The sequence below is a fragment of the Salvelinus sp. IW2-2015 genome, linkage group LG13 (genome assembly GCF_002910315.2).
Source record: "Salvelinus sp. IW2-2015 linkage group LG13, ASM291031v2, whole genome shotgun sequence".
NCBI lineage: Eukaryota > Metazoa > Chordata > Actinopteri > Salmoniformes > Salmonidae > Salvelinus > Salvelinus sp. IW2-2015.
The window spans coordinates 4,513,622-4,540,887 of record NC_036853.1 but is presented as its reverse complement, the minus strand read 5'-3'; the positions used below and the strand labels follow the sequence as shown (position 1 = coordinate 4,540,887).

Here is a 27,266-nt window from a genome sequence, read left to right as displayed (position 1 = left end):
TTTCCACACAAATACCCACCTCCTCTTTGACTTCCTTCTTCACTTCTTTCAGGTTGGCTCTAAAATCCATAGACACCTTGTGCTTGGAGCCCAGCAGTGCCTGGAGCATGGAGTCAGCAGACATACGTACTTTCTTCAGAGCTGGCTTCTTCATGCCTTGGAACTCAATCACTTTAATCCTCAAATCCTCAATCTGTGAAGAGAGGAAGTCAGGAAAAAGACTAGATCTGCACTCTTAACAAGAGAGAAAATCAACAAACATAATCAACCTCAAATGGCTACAATAGGATTTCACTTGACAGATTAATTATGGTTTCTGTACCTCTTTGTCACACTTGCCCACTTTGCCTGCCAGGTCATATCTCTCTTCATCCACTTTATCAATCTGGTGATGAATTGTCTTGCACAGTTCCTGCAGGAGGTTATTAACAAAAGGAACCTTGAACAACTAAAGATTGAAATTAAGAACTGAATGTAATAAAAACAACCCACCTGCACTGTGGGGCAACGAAAGTGAATTTCCTGACAGTGTAGATTGAAAATGTAGTTTAAGCATTTGATACTGTACCTGCAGTTCCGCCAATGACCCAGGCATGTCCAATGCAGCGCAGTTCTCATCCATGTACATTTTCTTCTCTTCCACTGCCTCTATGGCCTCTGCATCTAGCAAGCCCTTAGCAATCTGGAGCATCAAGCTCTGGAGAAGGAGAGAGAAGCAGGAATAGTGACACAACTGGATAGAATACACATCACAACACACAAAGACTTTCATTATAATGTAATATTATAATATATTGTGCTCAAGATAAAGTTTAATTACAAAAAATTGATTTCAATTTTACTTGTGACAAATTACCTTCAGATGATGCTTGCGACTCGATGCCATTTTTTTCCTAAAAGAGTTGATCAAAAGATGTGTGAATTTCCTAGAAATGTTTACATTTTTTATTTTAAAAAATGGGACATGGGGCACTGGAGAGGTAAAGATGAGTTTCCAACCATTAATAAAAAAGGCAATTTATTGATACTGTATACATGGATGTCCAAGATCATAAAGTATACATCATAGAGTGAATGCTATATTTATTTTTCCATATTGAGCATATATAAAATGTCCCATCTTACCCCACTCGCCCCTAAGGGGAGGCTATTCCATTGATGAACACCAATATAGTAGTGAAGTTAATATTATTCACACAGGGCAGACAAATATAGTCACTGATATCATAAGAACATATTGGAACTTACTCAGACATCYTGGCCTCTTGTTTGCTTCAGACCCCTTTGGAAAGAAACGACAATACAACAATGTAATTAACTCAACACAGAGAATATACAATACACTTGCAAATATTTATGCACTCTTGACAACTTTTTTTCATTTGAACAGCAATTGAACACCAATAGCAATTCTTTACCAAACAGAATTGACTTCGATGAATGAGAGGTAACATTGTGCTTCCTCGTGTAACAATTAAGAATGTGCCGTAAGCTCACTCCACAGCTAGCTTGAAATGGCGTCAATGGCGCTATCGAATTGGATCCTTTTCTACAGCACAACTGGTTTGGCGGTCACGTGTGTTTGCGACCAGAGGACCACTAGTTCAAGCCCAGCAAGGGGACAGGGACAGCACTGTCAGCAGCACACTGATGCCAGTTTCACTCAGAGGGTTAGGATAGTTATTTCCCTGCTGTGTTCAGGGAAAGGAGCTCATTTCTAAAATTGTGTCTAAGGAAGGAGCCAGCTGTCTTCTTGGGATTCTCTTCTGATACTGTCAGTTGTCATCAGCAGGTCAATTATAACCTAACACTTTCTCATGTGCCTCCAAACCGTACTGTAGCACAGGACACCACTGAGACGGCCAAGGACGATTTGAAGGAGCTTCATCCCCAACATACAGAATAATCAATAGATTTACAACCACGCAACCTTCTCCCCCTAAAAAACAATGATTGGACAAAATGATGAAACATGCTACATGTACTTTACAATATTTGTAAGAATCTGCCAGTGACTGAGGATGTGGTCTTTCTTGAAGGACAGAGGTGATTATCTGTGATGTATGTGACGACCCAAGACATATTCGCTTTCCAAATTTAAACGATTTCAAACTAATCTTTGAAGATCCAACAACAATCAAAATGGAAATGCTAGTAATTATAAACTTACAAAAAATCATTCCATTTGTAAACAAAACCAAATGTACTTTGGCATGATGCACATGACATAAATACATGACAACTGACAAAATCAAATTAAATGTATGTCCACTGACGTCAAAGTAGACTGACGAGTATAGCTTTCTAAATGAATTGCTCATGTAGGAGTCTGGTTTCAAAATATCAAGTAGCTGGCAATGTTCCCAAGAATTGGCTACACCTCATTGAACAGCAATGTTCGCCAGAATTTGCCACGTCTGATTCGGTCACGTCAGTTACAAAATTAGATATATTTAACACTACATTACAGACTATATTGAACTCAAACAAACGTATTAAACAAGATAACTATGTTTACCCTGCACATTCTTATTTCTTGTGATATTAATTTTATGACAATTTTATGACTAAAAGACAAGTGAGCAAAGTTGTTAAATAAGTGATAATGCTCGAGAAGCCGGTGTTGGCGCTTTTAACCAATCAGCATTCAGGATTAGACCCAACCGTTGTACAATGCTCTATAATATGGGTGTTTTAACAGGACTATATCCCCCCTCAACATTAAAGGTTTATCACTAGTTTCTTTATCATCAAAGCTTTATCTAAACCAATTTAAACAGTACTTTTGCACACAGAGAGACACCTGGTCTGATCTCACGTGTGCAGCTGATTGCAGGGTTTCCACACTGAAGGAGGAGTGCTAATCCAGAACAGTAAAGCCAGTGGAGTTGCTGAAATCTGGGAGCAGATAGAGAGTCAGGATAGACAGGTGAGAGGTTCTCACCTGTTAGAGAAAGCTGGCGATCGAGCAGTACACACATTTGGGACTGTGACAGGCAACTGAAATGTTATGAGGGTTTTAATGGCATACTGTGATCGCAAAACTTTGCATTTCTCTTTATGTAATTGGATTGAAGTCCCGCTCCAGACCAATGGTTCAGCAAGCTGCTGTAACTCTAGCCACAACCCAACCTCCCTGCTGCCTTCATATAGATAAGCAACTCTTCAAGATTGTTATTCTAGTTGTATTGCTTATTTATTTAACCGCCTGTCAATTGCAAAATGAGTTACAAACGTACAGTGAAGACCAAGACTGTATAGCAGAATTTTTCAGCCTATTTGTCCTTGCGTTGATGCTGAACAATTAGTTCTGGTTTCGGAGGACTCTGCAAGTACTGTCTCCCCTTCTCTGTGGTAGGAGATTATGTGGAGATGTAGGATCTTCATTTGAGGCAGTTTGCTACAGCAGGAAAATAATCTTGCAGCAAGCAACAGGAAATGGGAAGTATTGTGTGTATTATAATTAATGGACATATTTGTAGGGGTTGATACATTTTTCGTAAGGGAAAATCAAGTCTGAAATTTCAAAGTGGGAATTACAAACTTCAGAAGCCTTTTTAAACCTCAAATACACTGGAAGTTTTACATTTCCTGCATTACAGGAAAGTTATCCTGCAACAGGGTGAAGAGTCAGTGGGATGTCTCTATTTTTTGTTATTATCTTGCTTGTCCTTTTCTGTACCATGTCCAGTGCAGCTTGCTGCTTCTTTGTGGAGCCCACCAGCAACACACTGGCGTACTCAAGGCATGGTGGGATCAGTGTGGTGAATATTTCCACAAGGTCATCAGTGGGAAGACTGTTTCTTGCCATCACAGTCAGGAAGGGTAGATGCTTTGAAGCCCTTTTCACTGCCTGGTCAATATGTTGGTTACCACTGAGTTGGTTGTCCAAGTGGAAGCCAAGGTATTTTGTTCCAACTGGAACAACCTGTCTACCCAGGATCATTGGAGCCTGCTGGGGAGGATTTCTAGAGAAACAAATTCTTAGTTGGACAGAAGTATGTTGTTGTCTGCCGCCCATTCATCCAGTTACTTCACCTCCTCTTCCATTGAGGTGTCATTTTCAATGTTTTCTATCCTTAAAGAACAGGACAAATCAAAGATGACTCTCCGAGTGCACATGTGGAGCAGAAAGAGGTAAGGCGAGACAACCCCACCCTGTGGGACCCCAGATGTTACCTCTATCCATGAGCTGTACATTCCATTTGCCATCCCCCTCTGTGTTCTCCCTGTTGTGTAGCTGTGAAGCCAGGTGAGTAGCCTTGGACACAGACCCAGACTGGCCAGATGCTGGAGGAGTTTAGCATGGTCGACGCGATCAAAAGCTTTTGACATGTCCGCCAGCAGAACCTGAACCACCGTGGATTTCTTTAAGTCTGTCTCTGTAAGCCAGGTGTGTGTGACTCTGACCAGCACATTTGCTGTGCTGTGTTTAGCCAAGTATGCAAACTGGCTTTTGCATTCCTGAAGAGCAACTAGGTAGAAGCTCTTCACAATTAACTTTTCCTGGAATTTGCCCAGACAGGATGGAGTAGAGATTGGTCTCCAGTCACTTTTCTTTCTAGGACTGGGGACCACACTGAAGGTACATAACCCAATAGGTGTTTACTAAGTGTGTGACCACCAGAGATTCCCCCCCCCCCCCCCCAGTCCTCCCTGATACACGTGTACATATTGGACTATAAATTGTGCCTTCATGTATTATACTTATGCTCAAATGCCATTTACTTTATGTTCTTATCTTTTATTATTTCTTATTGTTTTACATTGTTGAGAAGGAACCTGCAAGTAAGCATTTTTGTTGGACTTTGTATACTACGTGTTTTTTTACATACGACTAATAAACTTGAAAATAATGTCACGCCCTGGCCTTAGTATTCTTTGTTTTCTTAATTATTTTGGTTAGGTCAGGGTGGACATGGGGAATGATGTGGTTTTTGTAGTGTCTAGGGTGGTTGTAAGGTTTGGGGTTTATTAGAGTAGTTGGGTTTATGTTTAGTATAGTAGTCTAGCTGTGTCTATGGTTGAGTGTAGGTATCTAGGAAAGTCTATGGTTGCCTGAATTGGGTCTCAATTAGAGACAGCTGGTTATTGTTGTCTCTGATTGGGAGCCATATTTAAGGCAACCATAGGCTTTAGCTGGTTGTGGGGAATTGTCTTTGTTGAACGTTTGTAGCCTGTGTGTGTGCACTACGTTTATAGCTTCACGGTCGTTTGTTGTTTTTGTATAGTTTGTAATAGTGTTTCGTTTCATGTTCATCTTCGTAGTAAAAATAAAAGAAGATGGCTTATTTTCCACATGCTGTGTTTTTGGTCCGTCTCTCCTCCACACGATCGTGACAGAATTCCCCACCATCATCGGATCAAGCAGCGTGTGCAACAACAACAGGACCCACCTACACAGGACTATTGGAATTGGGAGGAAATTCTGGACCGCGAAGTACCAGGAGAATATAACCGTCCAAAGCTGAGCTGGAGGAGCGAAAGCAGAGAGGCGGAGATATGAGGAGGCAGCAAGGAAACAAGGCTGGAAGCCCGTAAGTCAAACCCAAACATTTCTTGGGGGGGGGGCTCTCGGGTAGTTTAGTTGGGTCAGTCGGGAGACGTGAGCCAACTCCTCCTGCTTACCGTAAGGAGCCGGTGAGGGCGGATTTGGAGGAGAGTGACGCAGAGACAGTAAAGGAGTTAATGGAGAAATTGGAGGAGAGAGTTATGAGGGATGTATTGGTTTGGTGCATGAGGCACGGCATCCGTCCGAATGAACGTGTTGGTGATTTAATGTCACCGGGAACAGCTCTCCAAACTCGTCCTGAGGTGCGTGCTAGCCGTCTGGTTAAGACAGTGCTACAGCACGCACAAAGCCTCCTGTGCGTCTCCAGAGTCCTGTGCGTCCTGTTACTGCTCCTCGCACTAGCCCTGTGGTGTGTGTTCCCAGCCCAGTACCACCAGTGCTGACACCACGCACCAGGCTTCCAGTGCGTCTCCAGAGCCCTGTTCCTCCTCCACGCACTCTCCCTGTGGTGCGTGTCTCCAGCCCAGTGCCTCCAGTCCCGGCACCACGCACCAAGCCTCCTGTGCGTCTCCAGAGCCCTGTACGCATGATCCTTCTCCCCGCACTCGTCCTGAGGTGCGTGCCCTCAGCCCGGTACCACCAGTTCTGGTACCACGCACCAGTCCTATAGTGCGCCTTGAGAACTCAGTGTGCCCTGTTGTTGTTCCCCGCACTAGCCTGAAGGTGCGTGTCCTTAGCCCGGTACCTCCAGTTCCGGCACCACGCACCAGGCCTACAGTGCGTCTCAGCCGGCCAGAGTCTGCCGTCTGCCCAACGGTGCCTGAACTGCCCGTCTGCCAAGCGGCGCCTGAACTGCCCGTCTGCCCAACGGCGCCTGAACTGCCCGTCTGCCCAACGGCGCTGAACTGCCCGTCTGCCAAGCGGCGCCTGAACTGCCTGTCTGCCAAGCGGCGCCTGAACTGCCCGTCTGCCCAACGGCGCCTGAACTGCCCGTCTGCCCAACGGCGCCTGAACTGCCCGTCTGCCCAACGGTGCCTGAACTGCCCGTCTGCCCAGCGGCGCCTGAACTGCCGTCTGCCCAGCGGCGCCTGAACTGCCGTCTGCCCAACGGCGCCTGAACTGCCCGTCTGCCCAACGGCGCCTGAACTGCCCGTCTGCCCAACGGCGCCTGAACTGCCCGTCTGCCCAACGGCGCCTGAACTGCCCGTCTGCCCAACGCCGTCTGAACTGTCCGTCTGCCAAGCGCCGCATGAACTGCCCGTCTGTATTGAGCCTTCAAAGCCGCCCGTCTGCCATGAGCCTGCAAAGCCGCCCGTCTGCCATGAGCCTGCAGAGCCGTCCGCCAGACAGGAGCCGCTAGAGCCGTCCCCCAGACAGGAGCCGCTAGAGCCTTCCGCCAGACCGGATCAGCCAGAGCCTTCGCCAGACCGGATCAGCCAGAGCCTTCCGCCAGACCGGATCAGCCAGAGCTTCCGCCAGACCGGATCAGCCAGAGCCTTCCGCCAGACCGGATCAGCCAGAGCCTTCCGCCAGAACGGATCAGCCAGAGCCTTCCCCAGAACGGATCAGCCAGAGCCGTCAGCGAGCCATGACCGCCAGAGCCGTCAGCGAGCCATGACCAGCCAGAGCCGTCAGCGAGCCATGACCAGCCAGAGCCGTCAGCGAGCCATGACAGCCAGAGCCGTCAGCGAGCCATGACCAGCCAGAGCCGTCAGCGAGCCATGACCAGCCCAGAGCCGTCAGCGAGCCATGACCAGCCAGAGCCGTCAGCGAGCCATGACAGCCAGAGCCGTCAGCGAGCCATGACCAGCCAGAGCCGTCAGCGAGCCATGACCAGCCAGAGCCGTCAGCGAGCCATGACCAGCCAGAGCCGTCAGCGAGCCATGACCAGCCAGAGCCGTCACGCAGCATGACCAGCCAGAGCCGTCACGCAGCCATGACCAGCCAGAGCCGTCACGCAGCCATGACCAGCCAGAGCCGTCACGCAGCCATGACCAGCCAGAGCCGCAGCGAGCCATGACCAGCCAGAGCCGCCAACCAGACAGGATCTACCAGAGCCGCCAACCAGACAGGATCTGCCAGAGCCGCCAGCCAGCCATGAGCGTCCAGAGCCGCCAACCAGACAGGATCTACCAGAGCCGCCAACCAGACAGGATCTGCCAGAGCCGCCAACCAGACAGGATCTGCCAGAGCCGCCAGCCAGCATGAGGTCCAGATCCGTCAGCCAGCCATGAGCAGCCAGATCCGTCAGCCAGCCATGAGCAGCCAGATCCGTCAGCCAGCCATGAGCAGCCATCTCCGTCAGCCAGCCATGAGCAGCCAGCTCCGCAGCCAGCCATGAGCAGCCAGCTCCGTCAGCCAGCCATGAGCAGCCAGCTCCGTCAGCCAGCCATGAGCAGCCAGCTCCGTCAGCCAGCCATGAGCAGCCAGATCCGTCAGCCAGCCATGAGCAGCCAGATCCGTCAGCCAGCCATGAGCAGCCAGATCCGTCAGCCAGCCAGTGAGCAGCCAGATCCGTCAGCCAGCCATGAGCAGCCATACCGTCAGCCAGCCATGAGCCGTCCAGCCAGGATCCGCCAGAGCCGTCCAGCCAGGACCGCCAGAGCCGTCATCCAGCCAGGATCCGTCCTCAGCCGGAGTCCGTCCCTCAGTCCGGAGCTGCCGTCCCTCAGTCCGGAGCTGCCCCTTATCCTGGTGCTGCCCTTATCCTGGTGCTGCCCTTATCCTGGTGCTGCCCCTTATCCTGGTGCTGCCCCTTATCCTGGTGCTGCCCTTATCCTGGTGCTGCCCCTTATCCTGGTGCTGCCCTTATCCTGGTGCTGCCCCTTATCCTGGTGCTGCCCTTATCCTGGTGCTGCCCTTTAGTCCGGTGCTGCCCCTTAGTCCGGTGCTGCCCTTAGTCCGGTGCTGCCCTTAGTCGGTGCTGCCCCTTAGTCCGGTGCTGCCCTTAGTCCGGTGCTGCCCCTTAATCCAGTGGGGTTAATGTGGAGGGTGGCCATTTGGAGGAGGCTACGAAAGCGGGTAGTGACTATGGTGGGGTGGGGACCACGACCAGTGCCGGAGCCGCCGCCGTGGACGGACGCCCACCCAGACCCTCCCTAGACTTTGTGCTGGTGCGCCCGGAGTTCGCACCTTAAGGGGAGGGTTATGTCACGCCCTGGCCTTAGTATTCTTTGTTTTCTTAATTATTTTGGTTAGGTCAGGGTGTGACATGGGGAATGTATGTGGTTTTTGTAGTGTCTAGGGTGGTTGTAAGGTTTAGGGGGTTTATTAGAGTAGTTGGGTTTATGTAAATAGTAGTCTAGCTGTGTCTATGGTTGAGTGTAGGTATCTAGGAAAGTCTATGGTTGCCTGAATTGGGTCTCAATTAGAGACAGCTGGTTATTGTTGTCTCTGATTGGGAGCCATATTTAAGGCAACCATAGGCTTTAGCTGGTTGTGGGGAATTGTCTATGTTGAACGTTTGTAGCCTGTGTGTGTGCACTACGTTTATAGCTTCACGGTCGTTTGTTGTTTTTGTATAGTTTGTAATAGTGTTTCGTTTCATGTTCATCTTCATAGTAAAAATAAAAGAAGATGGCTTATTTTCCACATGCTGCGTTTTGGTCCGTCTCTTCTCCACACGATCGTGACAACTAAACTGAAACTAGCTAGATCCTCTGCAAATTCCTTTATTAACCGAGGGGGACATCTGGACAAAACACTTTCTATATAATAAGAATAATTTGGTGGGTGCTTATACTTGTCCTATAGTGTACAAAACATTAAGGACACTTGCTATTTCCATGACACAGACTGACCAGGTGAATCAAGGTGAAAGCTATGATCCCTTATTGATGTCACTTGTTAAATCAACTTCAATCGGTGTAGATGAAGGGGAGGAGACAAGTTAAAGAAGCATTTTTAAGCCTTGAGACAATTGAGACATGGATTGTGTATGATTGTGCCATTCAGAGGGTGAATCGGCAAGACAAAATATTTAAGTGCCTTAGAAAGAGGTATGTTAGTAGGTGCCAGGCAGACCGGTTTGTGTCAAGAACTACAATGCTGCTGGGTTTTTCATTCTCATATCCCGCTGCTGGGTTTTTTGCATATCCCAACACCCTCTTTCACGGCCACTGTGTCTTAAAATAACTTGTTACATTTGTCAGAATATGCATGTAAACTGTGCTACTGGAAGAATAAAAACCTCAATATAGAGTGCATTCGGAAAGTATTCAGAGCCCTTGACTTTTTCCACATTATGTTACATTATAGCCCTATTTTAAAATTGTTAAATCGTTTTTTCCCCTCATCAATCTACACACATTACCCTATAATGACAAAGCGAAATATCTTATTTACATAAGTATTCAGACCCTTTACTCAGTACTTTGTTGAAGCACATTTGGCAGCGATTACAGTCTTGAGTCTTCTTGGGTATGACGCTATAAGCTTGGCACCTCTATTTGGGGAGTTTCTCCCATTCTTCTCTGCAGATCCTCTCAAGCTCTGTCAGTTTGGATGGGTTGCTGACCAGCTATTTTCAGGTCTCTCCAGAGATGTTCGATCGGGTTCAAGTCCGGGCTCTGGCTGGGCCACTCAAGGACATTCAGAGACTTGTCCCGAAGCCAATCCTGCATTATCTTGGCTGTGTGCTTAGAGTTGTTTTCTTGTTGGAAGGTGAACCTTCACCCCAGTCTGAGGTCCTGAGCGCTCAGAAGCAGGTTCTCATCAAGGATCTCTCTCTACTTTGCTCATATTTCCCTCGATCCTGACTAGTCTCCCAGTCCCTGGCGCTGAAAAACATCCCCACAGCATGATGCTGCCACCACCATGCTTCACTGTAGGGATGGTGCTAGGTTTCATCCAGACGTGACGCTTGGCATTCAGGCCAAAGAGTTCAATCTCTGTTTCATCAGACCAGAGAATCTTGTTTCTCATGGTCTGAGAGTCCTTTAGGAGCCTTTTGGCAAACTCCAAGCGGGCTGTCATGTGCCTCTTACTGTAGAGGGGCTCCTGTCTGGMCACTTTACCATAAAGGCCTGATTGGTGGAGTGCTGCAGAGATGGTTGTCCTTCTAGAAGGTTCTCCCATCTCCACAGAGGAATCCTGGAGCTCTGTCAGAGTGACCATCAGGTTCTTGGTCACCTCCCTGACCAAGGCCCTTCTCCCCCCGATTGCTTAGTTTGGCCGCGCAGCCAGCTCCAGGAAGAGCTTGGTGGATTCAAACTTCTTCCATTTAAGAATGATGGAAGCGACTGTGTTCTTCGGGACCTTCAATGCTGCAGACATTTTTTGGTACCCTTCCCCAGATCTGTGACTTGACACAATCCTGTCTCGAGCTCTATGGTCAATTCCTTCGACCTCATGGCTTGGTTTTTGCTCTGACATGGACTGTCAACTGTGGGACCTTATATAGACAGGAGTGTGCCTTTCCAAATCATGTCCAATCAAAGGAAACAGGATGAACCTGAGCTAGATTTTGAGTCTCATAACTAAGGGTCTGAATACTTATGTAAATAAGGTATTTCAGGTTTTTTTATTTGATAAATTTGCACCAAAAAAAATCTGTTTTCGCTTTGTCATTATGGGGTATTGTGTGTAGATTGATGAGGGAAAAAATATATTTAATCCATTTTAGAATAGGGCTGTAACATAACAAAATATGGAAAAAGTCAAGGGGTCTGAATACTTTCCGGATGCACTGTAAAGACACTTACCACTGAAGCATCAATAAGATTCCATCTGATGTTTAAGTGAGTATTTATCTGTTGAGAGTAGGAAAATAATAAAATACAGTAAATGCAAATTGTAGACAGGAAACATTTAACTACAATTTTGAAAACATGAAATTGCTTAGTCAATTTGTTTCAATTGTAAGAAGTGAACAATGAAATAATATACTTGCTTTTACTATGTAATACAAAAGGGAAAAATGCAAAATAATAAAGTAACTCACCTTAATTTCAGTGACAATGACAAAGACCTCAAAAAGACTGCAGAAAAAATTGCTGAGCCCAATTGTTCACGTTTTTTTTTCTCATATTAGCCTGAACTGTTGAATGAATAACTCTTAAAAACAAATATAAAATCTATAAAACAAATATCATGATTTTACTTAACATGAAGTTTTCTTTATCCAACAGTAACTGAATAATGTTCCAGATAACGTGGTACAACATGACAGAAAGCATTGATTTCAAAACCTCAAGAAACGTGTTACTGTACCTGCTGCTCAAATTAGACTAGAAAATCGGAGAGGAGTATTAAAGATGGTTCCCTGGTAATGTTCTAGACTGGAGTGCCGAGTTGCCCATATCTCTTTCTTTTCAAAAGTCACAAATGCAGATCACTCCTATAGTTAAAGATGCGTTATAAAGGTTTTGATTCATTTCAGACAGTCGTTTTGAAAGTAGCCCAAAACGGGCTCCTGAAAATAGTGCACAATTGTGTGCAACGTCACCCATTTTGTATGATACGTTACATCCTCCAAATAAAAAAAAAGAATAATCTTAAAATCCCGTTCAATCTCTGCAAGTGGTTGCAAGATTTTGCATTTTAGTTCTCTTTGTGTATCAGAATGACAAAATATAAATAATATACATTTTGAATGATTTCCTTAAGACAATTTATTTGAAAAGTTTGTCACTGTACAGTAGGCTACTCTACTACAGGGAGTAAAGCAGTAAATCAACAGACAGACCATTACACACATCTTCCGAAGACTTTCTTACTCTCTGTTTCTGTTTCCTTCTATTTATTTTGTGTCTTCAAAAGAAACAAAGATGTGTCATATAGTTACAGTACTGGTTGTAATGGGTATCAATCAATATGTGGTTGACAGTAAGACATTACAGGACAGTAGTCAGTCACATCATACAAACACAGCCCAATGATCTAATTATCTCCCTGAAACATCTTCTTCCTGCCGTCCATACCAGCCTTGTCGTCAATGTTCTTACGCCAGTCACCAACGTCACGCAATTCCTTATCCTGTGATGGTAGAAAGGGTGAGAAGACAATGAAGTGTTGAATATCAAGGCCTAAAGTTCGTTCAACATTGACAATGTCTCCCGATGCGATATCCAACCTAATGGACCCACCTCTTTCTTCTCATCTTTCTTCACTTGTTTCAGGTTGGATCTCAAATCCATGGTCACCTTGTGCTTGGAGCCCAGCAGAGCCTGGAGCATAGCATCAGCAGACATACGTACTTTCTTCAGAGCTGGCTTCTTGAACTTGCCCCTCAGGTCAACTATTTTTATGTTTAGGTCTAAAACCTAGTGGGTGGAATTTTGGAACAGGAAAATCAGTGTTTCAGGTGGGCTCAACAAAGGAACTGTATACATATAAAATATATTTATCATATACCATTATTACACACCATACCCCATAATGTCAAAGTGGAATTATTTTTTCGGAATTTTTTCAAGGCAATTAGAAAATGAAAAGCTAAAATGTCTCGAGTCAATAAGTATTCAACCCCTTGGTTATGGCAAGCCTTAACAAGTCACATAATAAGTTGCATGGACTCACTCTGTCTGCAGTAATAGTGTTTAATATGATTTGTGAATGACTACCTCATCTCTATAGCCCTCTGTCGAGCAGTGAATATCAAACACAAATTCAGCCACAAAGACCCTTTCAAGACCCTGGGAGATTGATTCACCTTTCAAGACCCAGCAGGACAATAACCTAAAACACAAAGCCAAATCAATACTRGAGTTGCTTACCAAGAAGACAGTGAATATTACTGAGTGGTCGAGTTACAGTTTAGACTTAAATCTACATTAAAATCAATGGCAAGACCTGAAAATGGTTGTCTAGCAATGATCAACTAATTTGACAGAGAATGAAGAATTTTGAAAATAATAATAGGCAAATGTTTCACAATACAGGTGTGGAAAGCTCTTAGAGAATTATCCAGAAAGACTCACAGCTGTCATCACAGCCAAAGGTGATTTTACTCAGAGATGTCTCTGTATTTCATTTTTAATACATTTGCAAAAATATCTAAAAACATGTTTTCAATTTGTCATTGTGGGGTATTGTGTGTAGATAGGTGAGAATCAAAATCTATTTAATCCATTTTTAATTCAAGCTGTAACACAACAAAATGTGTAATAAGTCTTTCTGAAGGCACTGTGTATTTATATTGAAACATTAAAAAACGGAACAGACAAGACAGTTGCTTACCTCATTGCAAACCATGATCACTTTATATTCTAAGTTGTATCTCTCCTCATCAATCACATTAATTTTGTCGTACATCTTTTTGCAAAGCTCCTAATGAAAGAATGCAACAAAGGAAAATGTAACTGTCTTCATACAATACCTATTGTTATGCTTGAACTTAGTACAGCTGATCCGGATAGAAGCACAATTCATACAACACACTGTATCAAGCAGGTATGATATGTTTTCATAATGTCTGTCTTTGAATATCTGAATATCATACCGTCAAATCATCCTTGGAGTGGGACATCTCCAGAGGAGGGCAGTTCTCTTCCATGTATCTCTCCCTCTCTTTAACTTTCTCTAATGCTTCAGCTTCAAGCCAATCCTTAGCAAGTGCCAGCATACAACTCTGGAGACAAATTATGACAGTTGACAGATAATTGACCTATATCTCCCTTTGTTTTACTACTTTTTAAAAGTATGTTATATTATGATTTTTATACATTATTAAATGTTTTATTCTACGTAAAACATTAAAATGGCTGTGTGGGATTCCTTACCTTCAGAGTGTGCTTACGGCTTGAGGACACGTTGCCTTTCTTGCTATTGGACCAAGGAAAGAAAGTCAGGTTAAGTACAACTACCTAAACACTTGAAACACAACATGTAGACAAAGTATTGGCCTATACTTACTCAGCCATCTTGGCTGTTTTGTGTCTTCACTTCCTAGAAATGCAAAACAACAGTAAACATGAATGATGTACTCATAATAGCAAACATTATACCAACAATACTGGTATATCCTCAGCTATACCAATTACAAAACTACACCAGTAGGATTACTGATACTATTATATAGGATAAGGTACATGGAGAATGCTAGACCGGTCAATACAAAAAAGTAGTCAAAGCATGAAAAAAGTATATATTTTTTAAGCACATTGAATAAGAGGCTATTTCTAATTTGTGTTATTGAGTCTGTCCCTTTTTACAATTATCCCTGTTCAGCCCTACTTCCAACGGAGGCCATGGCATGCAGCTATGATTTACAACGCTCTTCTTACTTGCTTTTGTAATTGAGACAAGTGACAAGAATACATTCCGAATTCCTTAAACTCAGTCGACTCCAAATCTTTGGTCTGGGCTCTGGGTATCGTTTCCCTGGAGACGGGGAAGTTATCTTGTGTTGAGGAGATCTAAATTGGGCCCAGATCTTGTCTAAAATGGCTCTGTGTTATTGTAGGCTTGTCTCTGAGAGGTCACAGTAACCCAACACCGCAGCTGGTGGTGCCAGCCCTGCCACCAGCCCTGCCATTGCCTTCTAGAACATCCCTTAGATGACCAAGACGTTAGGCCTTGTCTCAAAAATAACTGCTGCTGCTCCATCAGGTCAGTTCATTGTACTCACTCAACTGTCTCCATTCTCCATGATTAATTACACTGAATATACACTACCGTTCAAATGTTTGGGGTCACTTGGAAATGTCCTTGTTTTTGAAAGAAAAGCAAATTTCCATTAAAATAACATAAAATTCATCAGAAATAACGTGTAGACATTGATAATGTTGTAAATGACTATTGTAGCTGGAAACAGCTAATTTCTTTATGGAATAGCTACATAGGCGTACAGAGCCCCATTATCAGCAACCATCACTCCTGTGTTCTAATGGCACGTTGTGTTAGCTAATCCAAGTTTATCATTTTAAAAGGATAATTGATCGTTGGAAAACCCTTTTGCAATTATGTTAGCACAGCTGAAAACTGTTGTTCTGATTAAAGAAGCAATAAAACTGGCCTTCTTTAGACTAGTTGAGTATCTGGAGCATCGGCATTTGTGGGTTCGATTACAGGCTCAAAATCGGCAGAAACAAAGCACTTTCTTCTGAAACTCGTCAGTCTATGCTTGTTCTGAGAAATGAAGGCTATTCCATGTGAGAAATTGCCAAGAAGCTGAAGATCTCGTACAACGCAGTGTACTACTCCCTTCACAGAACAGCGCAAACTGGCTCTAACCAGAATAGAAAGAGGAGTGGGAGGCCCCGGTGCACTTTCCATTCTGCGTAGAGCCAGTGTGCACTGTTCTGTGAAGGGAGTAGTACACAGCTTTTCTTTCAAAAACAAGGACATTTCTAAGTGACCCCAAACTTTAGAACGATAGTGTATGTATTATAAAAATGTGTTTCTTAGCATATCTCTTTTTCTATCCGGGGTGATTATTGTTCAGATTCAAATTCAGATTAGTTTATTGTGCAATTAACCAAAGCCATGAATGTCCAATAATACTGTTTAAAGCAGTACCGTTCTGAAAAACTCTCGTCCTTCATACTTGCAGAAGAGAGGGAACTTCACAGAGCTGCACATTACTTTTAAAATGTTTAATTGAAATAGTATCACTCCAGCTTCAATAAGCTCAACTAAACAGGCATAGATGTATTTACAGTACAGCAACTCTTGTGAGCTGACATGCAGGGATAGAAATTATGGTTGACGATGGCTAGAACTTTTCACACCGGGTTAGTTGAAAATGTACCCAACTAGCCCGCCGGCTAGTGAAATGTTGTCTTTTCAAACATCACATAGCACAGATTTTGGACCGGGTCTAGTAAAGATGTCAGTCTATTGTAGATGTAGAAAATAATACAAATAATTTGACTATTTTCTACACTGTAGAATAATAGTGACGACATCAAACCTATGAAATAACACATATGGAATCATACAGTAACGAAAAAAGTGTTAAACAAATCAAAATATATTTTATAATTGAGATTCTTCAAAGTAGCCACCCTTTGCCTTGATGACAGCTTTGCACACTCTTGGCATTCTCTCAACCAGCTTCATGAGGAATACATTTCAATTAACAGGTGTGCCTAGTTGAAAGTTAAATAGTGGAATTTATTTCCTTCTTAATGCATTTGAACCAAACAGTTGTGTTTTGATAAGTTATAGGTGATATACAGAAGATAGCCTATTTGGTAAAAGACCAAGTCCATATTATGGCAAGAACAGCTCAAATAAGCAAAGAGAAACGACAGTCCATCATTATTTTAAGAAATTAWGGTCAGTCATTACTGAACATTTCAAGAACTTTGAAAGTCTCTTCAAGTGCAGTTGCAAAAACCAGCAAGCTCTATGATGAAACTAGCTCTCATGAGGACTGCCACAGGAAAGGAAGACCCAGAGTTACCTCTGCTGAAGAGGATACGTTCATTAGAGTTAACTGCACCTCAGATTGCATCCCAAATAAATGCTTCACAGAGTTCAAGTAACAGACACATCTCAACATCAACTGTTCAGAGGAGACTGCGTGAATCAGGCATTCATGGTCTAATTGCTGCAAAGAAACCACTACTAAAGGACACCAATAATAAGAAGAGACTTGCTTGGGCCAAGAAACACGAGCAATGGACATTAGACCGGTGGAATCTGTCCTTTGGTCTGATCAGTCCAAATTTGAGATTTTTGCCTTCAACCGCCGTGTCTTTCTGAGACGCAGAGTAGGTGAACGGATGATCTGTGTGGCTCCCACCGTGAAGCATGGAGGAGGAGGTGGGATGGTGTGGGTGTGCTTTGCTGGTGACACTTATTTAGAATTCAAGGCACACTTAACCAGCATGGCTACCACGGCATTCTGCAGCGATATGCCATCCCATCTGGTTTGCGTTTAGTGAGACTATCATTTGTTTTTCCACAGGACAATGACCCAACACACATCCAGGCTGTGTAAGGGCTATTTGACCAAGAAGGAGAGTGATGGAGTGCTGCATCAGATGACCTGGCCTCCACAGTCACCCCACCTCAACCTAATTGAGATGGTTTGGGATGAGCTGGACCGCAGAGTGAAGGATAAGCAGACAACAAGTGCTTAGCATATGTGGGAACTCCTTCCAGACTGTTGGAAAAGCATTCCAGGTGAAGCTGGTTGAGAGAATGCCAAGAGTGTGCAAAGCTGTCATCAAGGCAAAGGGTGGCTACTTTGAAGAATCTAAAATATAACATATATTTTGATATGTTTAACACTTTTTTGGTTACTACATGATTCCATATGTGTTATTTCATAGTTTTGATGTCTTCACTATTATTATACAATGTAAATAGTCTAAATAAATAAAAACACTTGAATGAGTAGGTGTGTCCAAACTTTTCACTGGTACTGTATATATATATACATATATATATATATATATATATATATATTTATATATATATTTGTCCAGATTGCCAATTAGGTGATGTATCAGAGATGTCTATAACGTTGTAACAGGCTGTGTAGGTATGTCTAAAATATGGTGTTGAGAGGAAGGAAAACATTTGACGATCGCTTTCAGATTTATGTCTTGTGGTGGTGTACCATTTCTACATGTCACATCATCAGTCCATTTACATCTATCATTTACCACCCCATAGATAATTATACGGTCTGCTTACTAAAACACATTCAATACACTACTGGTACCTGAGAACATTTTCTTATGCAAATACTACTATTGAAAGTTTACAAATTAAGATACACCGACAAAATAAATCATGAAATACTGTACAAAACAAAAAAAATATCTATAAAATGTATTGAAATAAACCAAGTAATTGAGTAATTGAGTTATGATTTTGAAAACTTTGTTGTCAGTATTTTTCGAATTATATATCATTTGAGTCATTTAAACATTAGTGACAGAGATTAAATATATTTGAATAAGAATAAGATGTCATGTAGAAAGAGCAGTACTACATAAAGCAACAATCCAAACGCATCAGTTTATGACTACAGGAAAGACATTTAACACTCTTGGACTAGAGCCAACAATAACAACCAAATACAAATGAATAATTAGCTACAGTGCAATACAATTGCAATACACAATACAATTCCCATTCATTTCACAAACTAAAATGCATTTCACATGCTAAAATCTTTATAAAACAATCTTATTTTCCTCAACCAACAGCCAAGTATTGACATTAAATAGGCATATCACTATAATTCTGCAATTTCTCATTAATAAGTTAGCGCAAAGACCACAATGCTTCTGTATATCATAGCTAGAAAAATGTAGTTTCTCCGAAAACTAAAACCTGAGTAAAATCTTAATAAATCTTCTCTCCTTCAGATAGTGTCTAACTAGTTAGAAGTACAGAACAGACAGAGAGGGACATACTGTAAGCGTTGGTTCTCACCTCGGGAATAAAGAGAGCAGCACAGGCTTGTTAAGGGATCCCCAACTGACTGACTGATCGCAGGCAGCTCAAGTGTTAAGAAGGTATATATTGCATTTTCTGATCCCTCGCTATAATCCTCCATTTCTCTTTATGGAAGCGGATTACAGACCAAACCAATGGGCTGACAAGGTCATGAAATACAGTACGGTGTTTCCCTGTTCCTTCCCCTCCCCCAGCGGCTCTAGTATAAATAACACGTCCTTCAAGATGGTTGTTCTTATTTCATCATCTTTTATTTAGCATATGCCATCACCCATAAGGAGCATGCATGGCCAGTACTCAGAACTTTAAAGGCCACTCACACCAACAGTAATAGAGAATGCTATAATTCACACATTATCAGAAGGCCAGACGTGCAACTGGCACCCATGATGTTTATCGTAAAAGGATGCCAAACTATTGAACTGGTCGTACCTCGGAGGCATCATGTGTCTGAGATTTATGTCCGTGGCTTCTGAGGCGCCCAAAGGACCTGATGACAGTTCTGTCACTTTCAGATCTCCCACTGAAAGACAAGTAAGATGGACAAGGATGGTTCATGGATATCTTTTTCTCTACTAACTACATTTTTCACTGTGGATGAAAGAATGAAACTGGAAACATCTTGAGTGCTACTTGAAACCATCCATCAATGCTACCTAATTACTAACATTTATAATCAGTTCTCACATATTTAATCAATTAACAGAGCCATGGCCAGGCAGTAGGCCTGCCTCGCGGCTCGCCTCACTTACCCCACTTCCCAAGAAGAGTTCTTCTCCTCTTCACTCACACCCTCCACAGCTGCACCACCTGACAACATCTCTTTATATCCAATAAGTGGTTACCCAGGCAACAACCAATAGTGCTCTGCTTGTTTCTTAACTACTGTTTACTATCAACTGATACTGTACCTCTAGCAAACCAGAACATACAATTAGCCAAACTTCTACCGACTGGGCACACACTGGTTGAATCAACAATGTTTCAATGAAATTACCAACGTGGAATAGACGTTGAATTGACGTCCATGCCCAGTGGGTAAGGTCAGAATGTGCTATTACTGAGGGTTTAATATGGTCAGGTCACATTATATCTGTCAGTCAGGTTGTAAATCACTGGCTGGCAATTCCTCTAGAGGACTTGTGAATATGATTCTAGAGTGATAGACATTGGTGGCACTTCACTCCATATCACGTGATAACACTGTGCCTATCATACTGCACAGTCTAGTCAGGCTGTGTACTGTAAGGCAATTGAGCAACCATCACTCCTGATGTAACAACAGATGTTACATCAGGAAAAACAAAAGAAGATAAAAACTGGCAGAAAATATGTTTGTCATATATATTTGAACTAACAAACATAACACATGTTCTAGACTAGAGGTACATTTAGACAAGACAGAGACAAAACATAGATCTGATCACACAGGTACAAGAAATTGTGGCAATCTGAAAAGCATTTATTAACGCACGTTTCTGTTCCACTCGAAACATTTAATTGTCCTTTCGTTTTACAGACACATACACTGGTTCAAATGATACCATAGTGCTCAATAAGAGAAATGTTCAAACAAGTGAGAGTTTTGTGTTGCTTTGCGGGATCTATACAGGGAAATGATAGACTAAATTAACCCTCGGACTCAAACATCTTCTTCCTCCCGTCCATTCCGGACTTGTCTTCAATGTTCTGACGCCAGTCTCCAACATTACGCAGTTCCTTATCCTGCAATAGCAACATAGTCAAAGGTTCAGGGTTAAAAATTCAGTAAATTATAACCTTGAGATATTTGAGTGTTGAAGCCAAACAACATGTCGTCAAGTCGGAGTGGAGCAGTTGTTTGGCAGAAGTTGTATAGCTGTAGATGACCCATGAACCCAATGCTATGAAAATATATCTGACCCTGTATCAGTGGTTTGGCAACTCTATACAACATCAAATCAAACAGCCTTATTACATGGGTGCGCTCTGCTGAGCTTATCTATGTGTGAACTAATTTCAGTATGATGAACCTCTTAGTGTAGATTAACAAGGCCTCAGGTTGGACAATAACAATGTCTGCCAATGGCTAATCTCGGACACTCAGAACAAAAATCTTGTGAAATTGATGCTTGATTAAGTCCTACAAATGTACTTTGTACTAATGAGACTCGTGAAGTCTCTACCCCTCTAAACAGAAACTCTCAGCCAGTTTTGTACAAGTCTATGGGCCAAATGTCCCCTCCCCTTCTGAAATTTGAAATATGCGAGCACCTGCGAAATTGTGATTTGTCCAAATGATCAGTRATGAAAAATTTGAGTCTTGCAACAAAGTTGCACCATTTATGTTACGCGCATCTATCCACGAGAGATTACCCAAAGTGACATCTCTACAATATTCTGTTATCTTACTGAACAGTTACCCACCTCCTCTTTGACCTCCTTCTTTACTTGTTTCAGGTTGGATCTCAGATCCATAGACACCTTGTGCTTGGAGCCCAGCAGAGCCTGGAGCATAGCATCAGCAGACATACGCACTTTCCTCAAAGTTGGCTTCTTGAACTTGCCCTTCAAGTCAATAACTTTAATGTTCAAATCTTCAATCTGACCAATGGAAGAAGAGGAGAACAACAACATTGATCTAACTGGCACCACATAATTACTCATGGAATGCATTCCAAGTTTTAGTAGGTGTGAGGTAAAGTGAATACAGTATACCTCCTTAGTGGCTTTGTTCACTTTGCTCTCCAGGTCATATCTCTCCTCATCTATCACGTCAATCTTATGATGCAGCTCTTTCAAGAACTCCTGAGGTGATATCAACAAAAATCAAGCATTAATAATAATATAATAATATAATAATCATCATCATCATCATTATACTAATAAAACAAATATATACTACCATCACTACTACTGCTGCTACTACTATTGCAACTACTATTGCTACTACTGCTAGTATTACTGCTACTACTACTACTACTACTACTACTGCTACTAGTACTACTGCTACTACTGCTTCTGCTACTACTGCTGCTGCTGGTACTACTACTATTACTACTACTGCAACTACTATTACTACTACTACTGCTACTACTACTGCAGTACTTCTGCTACTTCTATTAGTGCTACTACTACTGCTACTGGTACTATGACTACTACAACTAGTACTACTACTACTATTCATAATAATAATCATAATAACAATAGTGAACACTTTATTCAATACATTTGAATACAGTAACTAATTATGTAATCATCTTATATATGAAGGCATATATTTTACATTGATTTGGGGTTTGACCAAATTTTGATTGTTGAGTTTGATTGATTTGATTGATTGTTTGTTTGGTTTACCTGTAACTGTTGAGTACCCCCTGGCAGGGACAGGGGAGGGCAGTTCTCCGCCATCCATCTTATTCTCTCCTGCTCATTCTCCTTTGCCTCGTCTTCCAGTAAGCCTTTAGCGATGGAGAGCATCAAGCTCTGGGAGACAATGAGGCATGCAGGTTACACGTATGAAAAGCTCAGCCATACCAGAATTGGGACATTTCGTGTAAAACATGAACCTTGAGATATTGTATACTTGTGTTCCCCTCAATTCTCCTTGTATTGATAGTTGTTGACAAGTATCAAATGAAGATCAGATATTTGAAAGTGTTTACCTTCAGGTAATGCCGCCGACTCGAAGACATCTTTTTCCTGAAGAGATAAAATTATGAAAAGGTGAGAGAAAATATCATGTTCATTTTCATGTATTACACATCCACATCCAAAAATATGAGATGCGATCAATGTATAAGTTACTCACTCCGACATCTTGCCGTTTGTTTGATTTCACACCCTGTGAAAAAAAGAGGTCATTATTTCATATACATTTCAAACTAATTCAAAGCAATACAATTACTGCACTGCCAATCGCCTGTCATATCAGTTAAATATTTTCTTAAGGCTGCAAAAATTTGTCAGATTTACAAATTGCAAGTGGAAAACATATTTATTTTTATGTGTACTTTCTGTTATCAACTGCATGGCTTTGTTTTACAGTGGCAAAGAATAAGAATACAATTCACAACTATGTAAATTTATGTGATATATACTGTAACTACAATGGTCAAATGTCCTAACTTTTGACATGTTCTAATGTTGAGTATGTTGATTATCAAACTATCAAATTGTTGATGTATTTTCAATTTCTTTTTCAGACGAACATTGATGGAATTTAGGTGGAGATAATTAGATATTATTTTGTTCACCTAATCTAAACAGATGTACCAATTAATCTCTCCAGGAATCTCTCAAGGAGGATCAATCAGAAGTCATGCTGAGTTTAATCACCATGGAAGTTCCTTATACAGGGCAGTCATGCATAATTGTTCCACTGAGGGGAAACACTATAGCCTCCCAACACAAGTGAGGGCTGAGGGGAAACACTATAGCCCCCCAACACAAGTGAGGGCCATTTGGCCCTGGAAAAGCAGCAGGGTCTAAATTAGTCTAAGAATATGAAGGCCAGCTGTTCTCCTTGAGTAGCTCCATAATGGAAGGCTGGGAGATTATCAACAACCTGATACCACCTCTGTTGATGCCCAGCCTACCCTCTAGAATATCCCTGAGATGGCAGAGATGTTACACCATCACATCTGAAATAAGGGCTCACCTGCCTGGAAAAGTCCACTTGATCCAGCACTTCAATAGAGCTTTGACTGTTTAAAGGGGCAATCGGGGATTCAAACATTAATAAAGTGGCCACCCTAACACTGTTTTGGTAAACAGTGGTAGGATGGGGCTGGAGAAATGTAATCACTTTCAAATTCAAAAACAGCTATATATCTTCAATTTAAAAGTAAAAAAATGGATGTACCAATCACAGATTGCCCTTTTATGGTTAGAAGACCTGTCAAACACCAAAATAAAAGCCTCTGGATAAATCTGCTGAACCTAAATCTCTTGTAAAAAAAWTATTTTAAATTGATAATCCCAGTGCTTTCATAAAGGATGAGATGTGGCTTTGAATCTGTATCTTTGGCAGATAGTACATTTTTACATTTACATTTTAGTCATTTAGCAGACGCTCTTATCCAGAGCGACTTACAGTAGAGTGCATACATTTTTATATACTGAGACAAGGATATCCCTACCGGCCAAACCCTCCCTACCGGCCAAACCCTCCCTAACCCGGACGACGCTATGCCAATTGTGCGTCGCCCCACGGATCTCCCGGTTGCGGCCGGCTGCGACAGAGCCTGGGCGCGAACCCAGCCCAGCCTGGGCGCGAACCCAGAGACTCTGGTGGCGCAGCTAGCACTAAGATGCAGTACCATGGACACTGACTATCCTCAGTAAAAAAAAAAACACAGTGTTAAATTGAACACCTTCTTAGTCATTATACGTGGCCCACCAAAATAGTGTTAAACTAACACTTTTCAAAGTGTTGATAAACTAACACCTCAAGAGTTTAGGGTCTCTAACACTATGGGTATTGCAAATTCCAACTTAAATTAACACTTTATAACAGTTGATGCTTTCTCAGCGTTAGGGAATTAGCACCTGTGGTGTTACAGTAACTGGGTTTTGGGTGTTGTTTTAACACTGTAGGCAGGGTGTATAGTCTTATTTGCATATGTGTTTCCCAGCGTGCCTTTCGAGTACATTTTAGAGGTACCACCCATGACTATGTTTGCTAGTGACATTTCTGTTAAATCTCTGATTGCAAAGGAAGTTAGAGGGTTACTTGTTATCATATTTCCTAACAAGCTTTGTTCCAGGTTGATTGTTAGAAATAGTTWGTTTTAATATCTGTGTCTGCATGCACAGTGATTTTTTTATCTTAAACTATATCAAAGTTAAATGACTTAYATTTTCTAAACTAATCCAATCTGTAAAGGGTTGGACTTATTGCACCCGTTACTGAGATGGTAATTCCAGTTTACATGGTTTAGGTAGTGTTGTTTGTCAAGTCGTTCACCATAGCAATCATTCTGAATACAGGTTGTGAGTGATAAAATTGTCAAATTGTTGGATTTCCTCCATCTGGCTGGATTCCGATAGGAATTACTAATCACTTCACAAACCAGTGTATTGTAAGACTTGCAGGTCTGATGTGCAAAGATTTTCATACCACAATGTCGAGGATAACTAGGCATAACTAAAGGCCTTATGAAATGTATAATATATGGTCATAAAGGGTTTACTTTAAATGTAAACACATTCACTTAGGAGGTCATTTCAGGGCTAAATGTTATTGAATGCAACTACCATGTCTCTGTCACTTACAAACACAGTCATGGGTAGGTATCGCTTACATTCAATTGAAATCAGTAGTTTATGTGTCGGGGGGCTAGGGTCAGCCTGTTATATCTGGAGTATTTCTCCGGAGTATTTCTCCTTATACGGAGTGTCCTGTGTGAATTTAAGTATGCTCTCTCTAATTCTTTCTTTCGCTCTCTCGGAGGACCTGAGCCCTAGGACCATGCCTCAGGACTACCTGGCCTGATGACTCCTTGCTGTCCCCTGGCCGTGCTGCTGCTCCAGTTTCAACTGTTCTGCCTGCGGCTATGGAACCGTGACCTGTTCACCGGATGTGCTAGCTGTCCCAGACCTGCTGTTTTCTTGGGCCGTTCTGTTATAATCTCCACCCGGCACAGCCAGAAGAGGACTGGCCACCCCTCATAGCCTGGTTGCTCTCTAGGTTTCTTCCTAGGTTCTGGCCTTTCTAGGGAGTTTTTCCTAGCCACCGTGCTTCTACACCTGCATTGCTTGCTGTTTGGGGTTTTAGGCTGGGTTTCTGTACAGCACTTTGAGATATCAGCTGATGTAAGAAGGGCTTTATAAATACATTTGATTTGAAAGGCATGCTGGAAAATATGCAAACATGCCTTTACACCCTTTACACAGTGTTAAAACAACCCCCTCCCCTAAATACTGTAACACTACATGTGTTATTCCCTAACACGGAGAAAGTATAACAGCATCAACTCCCTAATGGTGTTAGGGAACCAAGTGTTAGTTTTACACTATTTTGGTGGGTCACATATAATTTATAAGTGTTACATTTAACACTGTGAGTGTTAAATTCTGATCTAAAATTTGATGTGTAATGCCACACTTCATTAAACATTTATATAAAATGTAGGATTACCTTCAACACACAAAGAAAGACATGTTTAGAAACCCTGACAATCACTTCATCACATTACCCAACTGATATTACCTCAGTGATAACCTGGTATAATTCTCTACGATCTACTTTATTATCCAATTCGGCAACCTGCGTTAGCTTCTTTATGCCTTCCCATCTCCACAACCAACATAACATCCTCCGGGTTTGAGATTATATTCCAGCCAAATCCTCATCTGTGTTATATAGTGAAAAATTGTTTGCGTTGACACCAAGATAAACACTGGGGGTATCACATTTCACATTCATCAGTTAAAGGTGTCTAGTAATGTCAAACAGCCCACATAAACAGCATCTAGGTCTAGAACAACCTAGATTGTCCTCGTGTAATGTAGAAAGGGCTGGATAATGTCTCCTTCAMAAATGTTTGCATTGTACTTCCATAAAAACCTACACTAATCTTCAATGGATTGACAATAKCTCATTGAAACTGCATGAAACCAGGCAAAATGCTTTAATAGGCAACACCCACCACAGAAACCACCACATCCAAACAAAGAAGCAATAAGTCCCAAAGCCTTAAAATAGAACCCGTACATAAACCGGCACAAACTCATTTGAAACCAGATGGACCACTGAATAAATCCAAACAATTCACCAATAGCACAGAGCAGTCAAGCTATAGCCGGCTGAAAGAAGAGCAGTTCTCACCTAGGAGCTGAGCAGGAAGAGGAGCGCGACAGATTTTGGAGGAAGGATGGGTGAGACCGGCTAGTGGCTACAGCAGATGATGGAATCATAAGATGGTATATATTGCAATTCCCAATGGCCAAGGAAATCCCATCTTTCTGTTTATGGAAGTAGATTCATCCACAGACCAATAGGCAAGCACCTGAAATACTATATCTGACTCCCACCTCCTCCGTTATAAATAACCTTACTCTGATGATATTGTGATTGTTATGTGACAATTCCTTTAGACAACAGCCTTATTTAGTACAGAAGAAAGTGGTGGTCTGATGCTTCCTTTCTGATTAGTTGTGGGTAGCTTGGTTTACTGCTGCGAGTCAGATAGTCACTTTAGCTTCAGAAAGTGTGAAGAATTGAGACAGGGCTAGGGTTGTTAGTGCGTTTGATAGGGAGATGACCATTCAGAAAGAGTTCTACAGAGAAGTGGCAGTGTGATACCACCACCATCAGTTTGAGCAGGCTGAAGGAAGGAGGGAATGCTCAGTGATGAAAGTTAAGGAGACAGCGGGTGTGAGAATGGTCCAGGGAATTTGTTTTGGCTGCACA

General features: G+C 42.3%; 3 protein-coding genes across 5 annotated transcripts in view; all 3 read right to left on the bottom strand.

Annotated features, from left to right (window-relative positions):
* The window catches only part of LOC111971998 (troponin I, fast skeletal muscle-like), a 28,936-nt gene extending 16,917 nt beyond the window's left edge, over nucleotides 1–12,019 (bottom strand). The window contains exons 1-6 of the mRNA XM_023998816.2: nucleotides 11,215–12,019; nucleotides 1,249–1,282; nucleotides 857–893; nucleotides 569–697; nucleotides 323–412; nucleotides 20–193 (exon numbers count right to left, since the gene is read on the bottom strand). Of these exons, the coding sequence (XP_023854584.1) occupies nucleotides 20–193; nucleotides 323–412; nucleotides 569–697; nucleotides 857–893; nucleotides 1,249–1,256 (438 nt within the window). The 5' untranslated portion in view covers nucleotides 1,257–1,282; nucleotides 11,215–12,019. The remainder of the gene's footprint in view (nucleotides 1–19; nucleotides 194–322; nucleotides 413–568; nucleotides 698–856; nucleotides 894–1,248; nucleotides 1,283–11,214) is intronic.
* An 86-nt stretch (nucleotides 12,020–12,105) lies between these two features.
* On the bottom strand, nucleotides 12,106–18,973 carry LOC111971995 (troponin I, fast skeletal muscle). Of its 2 annotated transcripts, none has more exons than XM_023998813.2 (7): nucleotides 18,829–18,973; nucleotides 14,366–14,398; nucleotides 14,233–14,275; nucleotides 13,953–14,081; nucleotides 13,691–13,780; nucleotides 12,598–12,774; nucleotides 12,106–12,487 (listed from the first exon to the last, which is right to left on the bottom strand). In XM_023998813.2, exons 2-7 carry the CDS (start codon nucleotides 14,371–14,373, stop codon nucleotides 12,392–12,394), a joined length of 543 nt encoding a protein of 180 aa, XP_023854581.1. In that variant the 5' UTR covers nucleotides 14,374–14,398; nucleotides 18,829–18,973; the 3' UTR covers nucleotides 12,106–12,391. The 2 variants fall into 2 exon arrangements, with proteins under 2 accessions (XP_023854581.1, XP_023854580.1); XM_023998812.3 differs by having other exon boundaries at nucleotides 18,848–18,970.
* Nucleotides 18,974–20,312: 1,339 nt separating this feature from the next.
* On the bottom strand, nucleotides 20,313–26,783 carry LOC111971996 (troponin I, fast skeletal muscle). 2 transcript variants are annotated; one of them, XM_023998815.2, is made up of 8 exons: nucleotides 26,682–26,753; nucleotides 23,511–23,556; nucleotides 22,662–22,694; nucleotides 22,516–22,552; nucleotides 22,208–22,336; nucleotides 21,569–21,658; nucleotides 21,278–21,454; nucleotides 20,313–20,596 (listed from the first exon to the last, which is right to left on the bottom strand). In XM_023998815.2, exons 3-8 carry the CDS (start codon nucleotides 22,667–22,669, stop codon nucleotides 20,501–20,503), a joined length of 537 nt encoding a protein of 178 aa, XP_023854583.1. In that variant the 5' UTR covers nucleotides 22,670–22,694; nucleotides 23,511–23,556; nucleotides 26,682–26,753; the 3' UTR covers nucleotides 20,313–20,500. The 2 variants fall into 2 exon arrangements, with proteins under 2 accessions (XP_023854583.1, XP_023854582.1); XM_023998814.2 differs by lacking the exon at nucleotides 23,511–23,556 and having other exon boundaries at nucleotides 26,682–26,783.
* Between the last annotated feature and the right edge of the window lie 483 nt (nucleotides 26,784–27,266).